Genomic DNA, 12,414 nt, shown 5'->3' with positions numbered 1-12,414 from the left:
TGAGACCAGTTTCTTCCTCTGCAGGACTCAGTCTATGTCTTAAGAAATCTTTGAGGACAGAAAGATGAGTCCTTTCTGGCCCTGCTGACCGAGTCTGCGAAATGAGGCGGAAACTGGGGCCTCTTCTCAGGCAGCAACCTGCACTTTGACCCCTGCGGAGAGGGGCCCAATCCCAGAGCCAGGGTTAGAATTGAGGCTGGGTCTGGCCAAGGAGCTGTCACAGGTCTTGATGCTGGACCTCTGGGGAAGCACTGGGAGGCAGGGGTTCCATCCCAGTGCCCCGCGTATGGCTCGTGAGGCCCTGTGTGGGAGGCGTGCACTGACTACAGGCTTTCAGCCTGCCCTCTGACATCTCCACGGATTCCTCTCCACACAGAATCCGAAGGACTCAGTCAGGAAATTTCAACACCGATGCCCCGGGGGTGGCCGAGTTTCGACGAGGTGGACTCCGGGCAACTGCAGGGCCAAGACTCTCTAGGACCAGAGACCCCAAGGGTCAGAAAAGGTAAGGCTCCCTCCACTACATCTACAAGGAACTGTGTAAAATCCTGGCTAGGCTGGAGTGGGAACGGGGGCTGGATGCCCCAGAGCCTCCAGAGATGGAAGGCAGGAGCCCCTAGTGCAGAGCTTCTCAACCTTTCCCCTTTGACATGTGTGGACATTGCTCATGCTTATTTATAGGTGCACTGAGGTAAAGGCAGAGGCTGCCTATAGCCAGAGGTGCTGGGGCGGGAGGTGGCGCTCTGGCCCCCCTGAGGACCCCAGCAGCCCTGCACATCTGCAGTCCACTCTGGGCAGGGCCTTGGCGTGATAGGTTGAGAGGCTCCGCTGCAGCCATTCAGAGCACAGATGCTGGAGTCAGAGACCTGGGTTGGAATCTCTGCTTAACCACTTCCTAGCAGTGAGCCCTAAGCCAGGTTCCGTAACTTCTCTACACCTCAGTTTCCTGATCTCTGAAGTGGCGGGGGTGGGTGTCAAAAACAAGTGTTTGTGAAAGTTCTTATGAGGTTATGTGAGCTCCTGCACATCTAACCCTGGTGTCAGCTGTCTGCCATTCAAGGGTCACCTTCCCCCGGGAGACTGGGGAGAGAGCAGCACCTGCCTCTGGGGCGGTCCCCTCCTTCCACACAGACCTCTACAGAAGGGTGCTGGGGTGCCAGTCTGCCCTTATCCCTCATGACACACTGTACCACACCTTCCTGAAGGGTTAACTGAGGGAGTTGTAAAGGGATCAAAATGGGAAGTTTTGCATGACTGTTCCCATCACGCCCTAATGAAAAAGCATAAGTCATGAAACTTTCCCAGAGATCGCCTTGGTGGACCCCCTCTAGTCACCAGCTTTACCCCCCTTCCTCAGATCTCCCAGCTCTGAGAAGAGTGTCTCTCTTCCGACTTGCCCAGGTGAATCTTTACTCCTGTGTCTTAGGGAAACCCTTTTCTGCACCCTCTGCTCCCATCAGATGATCCCCACAATACACTGTCTCCAGCGGAATATCTCCTAAAGTCTGAGTTACTCAGCCAAGGTCAGGCTTCTGGGGGCCTCCCTCAGGATTGGACTGTGACATTTTAAATCTAACCAAACAGTGAAAAGTAAGATTTAACCCTCTTAAATTTCATCCCCCTAAGATTGCTATATACCAGTGCCAAGTGCAGGTGATTACTGAGTAAGATGTGCACAACTCACATGTGCATTCTAGAAACCATACAGTCTAGATCCCAATGAAGGGGGAAGAATGTTTCCCTGGTGCAGCAGATTGTTCACAGACCTGACCCCCGCCACAGAAGGGAGCACACACGGATGCACCCTGCTTCCCCACTCAGCCCCCCTCAGGTTCCTAGGCTTGGCCAGGCGCTCCCCTGTACACACCCCGGACCTTTGGTGGGCATCCCAGCTCCATCCTCCAGGTGCCTTACAGAGAAACCTGGTTCTGCTCCCCCAGGATCATGGAGTGGTGTTCGCGCTTCTAGTCACAAAAAATGCTCAGTAAACGTTAGCTTTTAGAGGCTAGAGAATCTAAGCATATGGTCTGAGAAGGCAGAGACCAATTCAGAGACATTAGAAAATGAGCCAAAGGAAGCATATCCATAGTCCATGAAAAGAGAATTCTCATCTACTTGGCAATCTTCTGACCTTAGACGTGAGTGTTTCTTATGGTTCTGAGATGAAAAAATAAAGCCACCAGAGCTTGAATGATGAATTTTTGTTCCACTTCTGGCTTTTCTTTAGGAATGATTCTTGAAGGGGGAATCACTGGTCAGGGTGTAAAACTTTTCTAAGACCCGCAGGTATTTTTCCTTAGGGCCCATCCACCGTCTTACAAGTCCCTTTGGTATGGGGCAACCAGTGTAGGGAACCTTCTCTGCCAAAGACGAAACTGCAGTTCAGCCACAGGGTTGCTTTGTTTGGATGTCTTTGTGCTTTGTAAACGGTAGCAATGGATGACAAGGAGAATGAGAATGAAGGCCTGATGAGACTGTATGTTTATCACCACTCTGCTTATGGTAACAAAAATGAGTTTGCTGGTGGGAAAGAAAGGCTTCTATTACTCTTAAACAGAAATGTGATATAATTATATGCTAATGTCCTCTGGTATTTATAGTTTGTAGATATTTAGGTATAGCCTTAAAAAAATTTTGTCACCAACATTCCTATAGGAAAAGTTCGTTGTTACTGAAAGTCTCCAGCCCCAATCCTTTTTTTTCCAGTGAAACAGTTGTTTTTTAATGTAACATTTGATAATGACATTTCATAGGAACTCTCTCAGGTTATCAGAAGAATAATTTTTTTATTTTTTTCCCATTTTGCTGATTTACATTCCAGTCGGCACTGCTGTACAGTGAGTGCTTGTTGCACCTACAACCTTGTCAGCATTAAGTTATTGCAGCTTTTCTTTGTTTAAAGTTCTAGTTTTGTAGACCTCCAAAAATTACATTTTTATTGTTAATTTAGTTTACATGTTTGTTATCTTATTTCTTCTTTTGTGAACTGTGTGCATTTTTGCCCATTTTTATTTAGTTATTAATATCTTTTAGTTATTTAATATCTTTCTTATAGATTTCTATCTGTTCTCTATATATTAAGATACTAAGCTACATCTAAAAGTTGTAACAAATTATTTTTTAGGTTTGTTGCAGAATTTTACTTTGATATATGAAATTTTTAGGTTTGTGTATAATGAAGTTCATCAACTTTTCCTTTGCGATTTCTTTCATTATTTTGTTTTTAAATTTTTTGCTGATTGTTTAAAAAACTGGTTTTAAACTATGAGTTTAAAAAAGTGGTTTTTAAAAACTTTAAAAGTTATCTATTTGGGGATTTATTTTGGTGTGTGGTGAGAGAGGTTTTTTCCCCCCAAGAAAAAGCAGAGTGTGATGTTTAAGTCTTTAAAGCCACATGGCCGGATCCCATCCTTGTGTAGGGGTTTTCTGAGTTGGTCTACAGAATGTATTGCCGTTAGGGACTCTAGCTTATGAGGGGTCTCTGATCAGACTGCTTCCCTGCTTCAGGCCCCATTTTACTGCCTTTCTCCCATATTCACTGTCAGTGTCAGGTTTATCATGAATGTAAGGAAGCTTAAGCTTCAAGGTCAGTTACTTGCCTAGACCCCTTCCACAGTCCAGAGAGTGTCCAACCAATGTATTGACAAGGCCGTGTGTTTTGAAATTTTTTCATAAGTAAGATATTTTAAACAAACAGTTTTAAGACTGCTGACTCTTTACTCCAACTTTCCCTTGGTCTACACTTTGCCTAATATCAGATGATGCTGGAATACCCATGGGCATTTTTGGGATCTGGCTATGGGGAAGTTGAGTTGGGGATCCATTTAGTTTGGGTTTCGTGGGATTATGTTTATGTGGTTTGCAGTCACTTCATGTTTGGTTTACTTAGGTTTAGTTAATTAGCTGTCCTACTATAAAAATGGCTTCCAATGTGCCAGTGTGCCCAGCATTCTGATACAAAGATGCAAAGTCAGAGATCTTGTACCAAAATGAACTTGCCCTCTGGCATTTGGTTTTAGAAGTATGGGGTAGTGGAAAAAGAAAGAACATTTGAAATATGCAAAACCAGAAGCCAGTCTGTGGAAATTCTTTCCAATCATCAGATTTGCCAAATCCTCAGCAGGAGATTTGGTTCTCTCCGATGCTTAGTCAAAACAGAAGTCCTCTCTTTTCAGAAGTGCACTTACTAATGAAATATATACATACAATTATAAGTGTACCCTGTGTGCTCCGTCTACCATGGGAATGGCCTATTTGATAAATCTCACATCATTTTAACTGCAATTTACAAGGATGTTTTGGAACATGTCAATAAAACATGTGGTTTGGCTGTATATGAAAGGTACTTTCTCTGCCATCTCTAAATTACTTAATAGCATGTTCAGCTGTGGCCCTGGACAAGAGTATGGGAGACCCTGGCACTGACAGAACCCCAGGAGGGTAGGGAAGCTGGGTCTGCTACTGTGGGAGCAGCACAGGCTTAGGAGGGCAGAGGCCACTCACAAAGGGAGAAATGGGAAGACGATCGAGGGTAGAGGAGCATCAGAGCTCTAGGGTGTTTTGAAAAGCTCTACAGGATGGAGGCTTTCAAATTACAGTCTCAAAAACATTTATTTCCCCTCAGAACTAAAATATCCCTCTGATACACAGAATATTTGTTTCTTCCCAATTCCCAGAAACCAGAAAATAAATGAAATTGAAAACTAATAGAATATGAAATAAGTGATAAAATGAGCATTGAAATTGAGAAACTATTCTGATAAAAAGAAAAAAAAAAATCCCAGATCAAACCAAAAGCAATAATTCACTAAGAGGAACAGATAAGTTCCAAACAAAAATAGTAAATAGGTTCCTAGAGTGTTGTTCATATAAAGTGAATTATATGAACACATTGGCAAAAGATGAAAATTTCTTGCTGATTTTACATGATATACTGACACTGACCAAGGTGATGTTGCCTAATATGCAACAGCCACGAGGACATTAAGTAAATGTTATCAATTCAAAGAATATTTAAGATTAGCACTAAAAAACTTGAACGCTATGCAATTTTACAGCTCGCATCTAAAAGACACTTGATAGAGGTTTTCCTAAATTTGATGATTCTAAAAATGTATTTGACAATACCATTTATAAATTGTGAAGCTAAAACTAAAAAAACTGTCAAAATATTGGTCAGTCATGCTAGAAGAAAAAGATGGAAAGCTTCTCACAGAAAATACAGCCCCACCCCATCCACTGATTCAAACAACTGCAGATCGGATTTCCACTGGTTGAATCCGTGGATGCGGAACCCGCAAATACAGAGGGCTGAGTAAACTATGCCATTTTATATAAGGGACTTGAGCATCCCTGAATTTTGGTGTCTATGGGGATCCTGGAACTAATCCCTTGGCAGATACAGAGGGACAGCTATGTTAATAGAGTTGTTGACATATGATGGAGCAAAGAATATGCACCCCAAACATGATGGTAAAGTACTATAGAGGTATATCTAGGAGGTATATCTAATTAATAAAAATATTATTTTTCTGGATTTCATGATCTTTTTCAGTTTGATTAGATTTATAATTTTTTGTGATTTGTTTTCTTATTCTAAATACTCATTTTGTTCCTAATTCCATATTCAAACTGTGTACTTTTCTTAGCGGGCCCCCCAAATTTTATAAGTTCCAGTTCTCACGAAACCTGGATCTGCACCTATTCATGATTCATTAAAACCCAGGCTCCAGGCTGAGTGACCAGCACCTGCTCTAAGGTACACATCGTCTCCAGCACTTGTTCTAGAATGGTGCTTTATGGTCATCCTGGCCCTTTAAGGAACACCCTCACTTTAAGAAATTGATGCCTCATCTAGGCATTAAAAAAACATTTTTAACCAGCATTTTAGGAATACTTTCTTGGAAGGAATCTTTTAGAATAGGTAGTCTTCTATATTCCGTGAATCCTCCTTTAAAAAATGAATATAAAGTTGCTTTGTCAACCTCCATGCCCCCCCCCCGCCCCCAAGACTCAACTGGGATTTTGAGTGTACCGTTACCTTTACACTTTAAATGAAAAATTGATGTCTTTAAGAACTGATGGCTTTGTAATACCCAGGCTTCCTGTCTAGGAACATGATCTAGCTCTTCATTTATTCATGTATTTTTTTATGCTGCTCAGTTGCGTGTCATAGTTACCACCTCCCCCCATCCCCACATACAGTTACACAGGACCCACACATTCCTTATAAAGACAGCTCCTAGACATTTTATAATTTTGGTTGCTGTGAGTGCATTATTTGAACAAAAATGTTAGTATCTGTGCATTGATGGTATATAGAAAATTATTGATTTGTGTATGTCATAAATATTAGGAGTGTGTGTATTTTATAACTAGCCACCTTACTGAGTTCTCTTGGGTTTTCTAGGTGGGCAATCATATCATTTGAAAAGAATGGCTTTCTTTTATTTCTACCTTTCTAATAGCTATATTTTTTATTTTTGTCTCTTCTTATATTTGCTGCAACTCTGACTAGTGTTACTAATGTGATAAAAAAAATACTGTCTTTTATTAACTTTACTGTGAATGCCCCTAGTGTTTCATTAGTAAATAAGGCATTAACTGTTGTTGATTGGAGAAAGGTTTTTTGTGTGTTTTTTTTTAATGTTAGATACCCTTTCCCTAGTTTTCTAAGCATTTTCCTGAAAACGATATTAAGCCCTGTGTAAAACATGATTCAGGTGTGGATCTTTCTCCAAACGGGGCTGCGACTCTGGGCTTTGGCTCGCGTGCACGTGCACATGTGAGCACAGCTTCCTGAGGAGCATATAACTGCCCCAAGCTCCCAGCAGCTGCAGACTTGAGATTCAGACCAGGGGTTATCCCGGGAAACTCTAGAGGCTACCTCCAATGAGTGCATTGTAGTGGGATTTTGTTCAACTGGATCCCATGATGGGGGTTTCTGTTTAAACCTAGTCCCTTTTTGTGAGGCGCTATTATGTTCAGCTGGAGCCCAGGCTCTCCTGATAACTGGGTCATGCTGTTTCCTGCTTCCCAGTGATGCCAACGCCCCCTTCGCCCAGTGGAGCACAGAGCGTGTGTGTGCATGGCTGGAGGACTTTGGCCTGGCTCAGTACGTGATCTTTGCCAGGCAGTGGGTGACTTCTGGCCACACTTTACTGACAGCTACCCCTCAGGACATGGAAAAGGTAAGGGCTGAGCCCTGGGCTAGGAGGCTCCCATTTCTCCCCAAACCAGCGCATGGGGAAGTGAGGCCCCCCCATTCCTCCACTGCCCACCCACGCCCACACACAGGAGAGTGGACAAAGGAGGGCGAGATTCTCTGTGTCACTTCAGGTTGACCCCAGGGCGCTGGGCAGAGGTCCGCTTCCATGCTCCACCAGGTGGAGTATCTCCACCAAGACACAGCATCCTCTGAGAGCCAGGCTGCCCGCCGAGATTTCACATCTGTCTTCATCTTTCACTTTCAGGAGTTGGGAATTAAGCACCCTCTTCATAGGAAAAAGCTGGTTTTAGCAGTGAAAGCCATCAACACCAAACAGGAGGAGAAGTCTGCACTACTAGACCACATTTGGGTGACACGTAAGGACAGGCATACGTGTGTTATATGTTTCTGGCAGCTCCCTGGGAATGTGTGCTTCAAAGACAGCTGTGTCCTTGGGACAGGCAGATGGATTACTAAACTTTAGGGGAAATAAAACTGGAAGTCAAAATGATAATTTGCTGCTGCTTTTTTTTTTTTTTTTTTTGGCATCCAGTGTCCCATTTTCACAAATTTCACTTCCCTGTTTCTGTAGGTTGGCTTGATGATATTGGCTTACCCCAGTACAAAGACCAGTTTCATGAATCCAGAGTCGACGGGCGAATGCTGCAGTACCTAACTGTGGTGAGGATCCTTCCTCCAGTGTTTCACTTGCCCCTGTGAACACCCAGCTCAACTCAGGTGTCCCCATGGCGGTATTTAAACTTGATTCCACACCTTCCTCATATCCTTCAGGTCTAAAACAGTGTCGTTTGTCACATAAGAGGTCCCAATTAGCAGAGTACGAACCATTGCGCCAAGGAAAGCTGTTGCCGTGTCCACATGCATTCCTGACGTGTAGTAGACCACTTGTCTGTGTATGGGCTGGGAAGGAGCCTCGGGGGGTGTTTGTCACTTTGGAAGCTCTGGTTCATCAACCAAAACTTTACTTTTCCAGAATGATCTACTTTTCCTAAAAGTCACCAGCCAACTACATCATCTCAGCATCAAATGTGCCATTCACGTGCTGCATGTCAACAAGTTCAACCCTCACTGCCTGCACCGGCGGCCAGCTAATGAGGTGAGGGCAGGACACTATACCTGTCCAGGTGGCCCTGAGCTGGGACACCTGTAAGATCGGGTGTGAGAAAACCAGAATGACATAAAGTGGCTGCATTTTGGACCACGGTGCTGCGGATTCTTCCCTTTACTAGGGCCTCATGGTGCCCCAACACGCCTGTGGCCTGAGCTCTGTGTCCCACAGCAGCCACTAGCCCTCCAACTCCCCCCTCCTTTTGGGAAACATGCTATGGGCTGGGAGGGCAGTAGCAGCAAGTCTTTCAAAGCCATCATAATGATTAAAGGAGATGAGGAAATGGAGCAAAGGAGAGGGAAGGGCAAGACCAAATGGAAAGACGGTGTCGAAGCAGGCAGAGGAGAGAAGAAGAGGATCCCATAAGGAACCAGACATTTCAGAATAGATCCCCCTACTCGTTGGTAGAAAATTAACTGACCTCCAGCCCCAGGCGCACAGGGAATCCACGATCAGGTTTTGCTAGAGAAGAAATCGTGGAGGTAAACACAGCAACCCAAATCCTGGAGAATTCTCTGATAATGTTCCAGGAACCTCGGAGTTCTGGGTGGGCCCCAAAGCTACAGAATTGTCAGTCATGCCCCGTCTCCCATGTTCATGGGAGCTAAGACTAACCCTGCTGTAAGAGTAACTCAGCTTTCCGGGGGATTAAAAATTCGTATCTCTACTCTCCATCCCCTCTCTCCTCCCTGTTGCACAAACACGTTTTGAACCTTCTGTATGTTAGGCACAGTGCTGGGCATTTTGAAGACCCAGGTGCCACTTGAGGGTACTTAGGTATAAGTATCGTAGCATGTGTTCTCCCAAAACATTCGGCCACACCAGTGAGATCTTGATTCTATAAAACACTCAGCTTGTTACTGATAGTCCTCTTTAAAGTTGTGTTGAATCACTGAATGAATAACTCCATGCTTTCATGTGTTAGTCCCAAAGTAACCAGAGTCAGGGAGTAACGGGATTCTGGAATCAGATATCTCAGTGTAGAAGAGCATGGAAGTTCAGTGAGAGCTTTATTTCTTGGAAACTGGGAGGGCTGTCAGGCAGCTGGCCTGGAGGCCTTGGTCTGTAGGCGTTAAGGATTGTCTTTGGCAAGGCATTCGGGGCCGGCTTACTCACAGGGACTGGCTCCACAGAGGACCCTGGTAGGACCTGTAGGCCTAACTTCTCCACTCTCCTTCTCCCTCTTACAGAGTAACCTTTCTCCTTCAGAAGTTGTGCAGTGGTCCAACCACAGGGTGATGGAATGGTTGCGGTCCGTGGACCTGGCGGAATATGCACCCAACCTTCGTGGGAGTGGCGTCCATGGAGGTCTCATTGTGAGTGGCTCTTTGGGCTGGTCCACCTGCCTCGGTGACACCTGGGGTATTCAGACACTAATGTCTTAAGGGCTAGACAGGCATCCCAGTAAGAAATGTTGATACTTCATCTGAACCCCTTGCATAAATTGAAGTCTCAAAGTAGAATTTGATCATTTGTGGCTGAGAATTACTAGATTTCATGCAAACAAGATGGCTTCTGGAAAGACTTCCCGAGCCACAGACCCAGAGGAGTCTGGGAAAAAGGGGCTGCGTGAGAACTGCCTGTTAACCAGGAAGCTCTGCCTGCTGCTGGAGGGACACAGGGCTTGGGAGGGAGGGGGAGGCCACCAAAATGTACCCTCCTGCTTGTCATGATACGATCTGCATCAGCATTCATCTGTCAAGTGGCAAAGCCAGCAGGGAAAGGAGGAAGGGGTGGCTCAGGTGTCCTCCAGAGTAGACCCTGGGAGACAGCCTTATCTAAGAGGGCACAGCTCTCTGCTGGTTGGTCACAGAGCTGGGCCCTGTGTCAGGGAGACAGAGGGGAGGGGGGGGACACAGGACAAGTGGATGAGCGTCAGCCCCTGACCTGGGGCCGCCCGGGCTCCTGGGGGCCTGTTTCTCAGTGTCATCACCTAGAGCCACCGGTGGTCGCCACTGGGTGGCTTGTCTGTGGTTTCTTCTTAGATCCTGGAGCCACGCTTCACTGGGGACACCCTGGCCATGCTTCTCAATATCCCACCACAAAAGACACTCCTCAGACGCCATCTGACCACCAAATTCAATGCCTTGATTGGTCCTGAGGCTGAGCAGGAGAAGCGAGAGAAAATGACTTCACCTGCTTACACGCCACTGACTACCACAGCCAAAGTCCGGGTGAGTTACCAGGCCCTTTCTGGGGTGGCCACAGGGGCCTGCCTTCTGGCCCTTGAGTTGTGTAGCAGCTGACCCAGCGCCTGGAGCCAAACCCAAGTGGGCTGCCTGGACAAGGAGGCTCTCTTGGCTTCTGCCTTGGTTTCTACCTTCGGTCTGATTTTCTGTTACTCTTTGTTAGCCCAGTTCCCGGCCACTCTTGAGTCCAAGGGTGTGCAGGTTTCTTTACACAGAAATGACATACAGGCAGCATCGGGTCCTCTCTTCCAATGCTGCCTTGACTCGCTGTGCAAAGCAGACAAGTTCCCGAATGTGGGTTCCCTTTGGTCAGACCCATCTGCATTCCACATGCCATGTGGGGTCCCGGTCTAAGCTGTCTTGCCAACGTAAGGAGTGTCCCTGTGGGTAGCCAGCCGTGGTCACCTTGTGCTGTGGAGGTGGCCAGCACACACAGCCATCCGGAGGTCCCGAGGTCATCCAAGCACCAGCGCCGCTCACTGGGGCTCTGAATCCCACAAAGCCCGTTCCACCTGCCTGAGCTGTCCTGCCAACTCAGGACAAAGCTGGAGCAGGGAGGAAGGGCCACCTAGGGCTGTCCGTGTGGCTTCCCAAGGTGCTGTGAACAGAAGGCAGGGAGTGCTCCACGTGTGACGCCAAGTCCTCTGAGCTCAGCCTCTGTACAGACTGCGGCACCCTCTGGGACTCCCCAGTCCCCCCGGGGAACGTGAACGTCACTAGTGGGACAGCAGGGCAAGAGTTTCAGGCACGGAGTCTTGGAGGAGCAGCTCTGCTTGCTCACGATGATTTATCTGTTGGCTTTTCCCCAGAAGGACAATTGCTTACAGGGGCTCTATTTTGTTAAGAGTTTTTCTAGAAGCAGTTTGCCTTATTCCTTTCCTCGTCGGCCTGTTCTAAAATGTATTGTCAGTAGTAGCTGCACACTAGCTTGATAATCTCTTTCTCATAATCTTGCATCTGCTGTGTTTTAGCCAAGGAAACTGGGATTTTCACATTTTGGAAACATAAGAAAAAAGAAGTTCGATGAATCGACAGACTACATTTGCCCAATGGAGCCCAGCAACAGTGTCGGTGACAGTCACAGGGTCTGTATTGGCTACCAGGGCCTCAGCCCCCTCGATGCCCCTGAACTGGATGGGCTGGACCAGGTGGGACAGATTAGCTGATGCCTTTGTCACCTGTACTGTCTGTGCGTCCTGAGAGCTCACAGTAACTCCTTGTGTGTCACCATGTAACTGCACCTCACCCCCTGTGTATGTGCATGACTTGCAGAGAACATTCCAGCCATTGTGTACCCATGGGCCAGTCTTTCTCCAAATCCTGAGGGTGGCCGGGTATGGAACTGCATCTTTGCTAAGGGGCCAGCCTTGGGGACTCAGGAGGAAAGACACTTAAAGATGCTTGTACGTTTTCAGTAAGTCTGAATGTCCACCTTCAGCACCAGTGGCAATACCTGAGCTTGGACACAGGGCCAGAGACCACGGACAATCCCGAGAGGCTCAGCTCTCAGGCCCCTCGGCTGTGCCCCCGTTGAGGGCAATCCCAAGTGCCTTAGGCCTGTGACCACAGTTTTGGCTGAGGCTGAAGGGACAGCAGCAGGAACTTCTGCCCCAGTGACGATGGAACTGTTGTGCCTTCCTTCAGAGGCGGTCGCTTCTTTCTGGTAATAAAACCCATATTTATGTAGAAAGCAAACTGCACAGCATATCTTTAATCTTGTCCAGGGAAGTGAGTTGGGCGCATCTAGAGATGGAGTGCTGCTCATCGTGCAGTTCGACAGCCAACGCCGCTCGCCGCTGCGCTGGGTCAGGATTTGTGGGTGTCCTGGGTGAGGGGGCTGGAGCAAGGAGGGACCCCCCCCCATCCTTTGGAGGTCTGTGGCCTCGCTT

The 12,414-nt window shown here is 46.7% G+C and overlaps 1 protein-coding gene across 18 annotated transcripts in view; it reads left to right on the top strand.

Moving 5' to 3' along the window:
- The window catches only part of PPFIBP2 (PPFIA binding protein 2), a 151,405-nt gene that overhangs the window by 135,892 nt on the left and 3,099 nt on the right, over positions 1–12,414 (top strand). For 15 of the 18 annotated variants that reach the window (XR_009009224.1, XR_009009223.1, XR_009009226.1 and 12 more), the window contains 8 exons: positions 377–505; positions 7,040–7,190; positions 7,473–7,584; positions 7,800–7,888; positions 8,202–8,324; positions 9,527–9,652; positions 10,322–10,510; positions 11,497–11,673. Coding sequence is in view for 14 of the 18 variants with exons in the window: in XM_057552646.1 (XP_057408629.1) it covers positions 377–505; positions 7,040–7,190; positions 7,473–7,584; positions 7,800–7,888; positions 8,202–8,324; positions 9,527–9,652; positions 10,322–10,510; positions 11,497–11,673 (1,096 nt within the window). In the remaining 4 variants the exon portion in view is untranslated. Of the gene's footprint in view, positions 1–376; positions 506–7,039; positions 7,191–7,472; positions 7,585–7,799; positions 7,889–8,201; positions 8,325–9,526; positions 9,653–10,321; positions 10,511–11,496; positions 12,357–12,414 lie in introns of those variants that run through there. The other 3 variants (XM_057552649.1, XR_009009225.1, XM_057552650.1) reach the window with 3 other exon arrangements.

The sequence above is a fragment of the Balaenoptera acutorostrata genome, chromosome 9 (genome assembly GCF_949987535.1).
Source record: "Balaenoptera acutorostrata chromosome 9, mBalAcu1.1, whole genome shotgun sequence".
NCBI classification, from domain to species: Eukaryota; Metazoa; Chordata; class Mammalia; order Artiodactyla; family Balaenopteridae; genus Balaenoptera; species Balaenoptera acutorostrata.
This window is presented reverse-complemented; position numbering and strand designations above follow the sequence as displayed.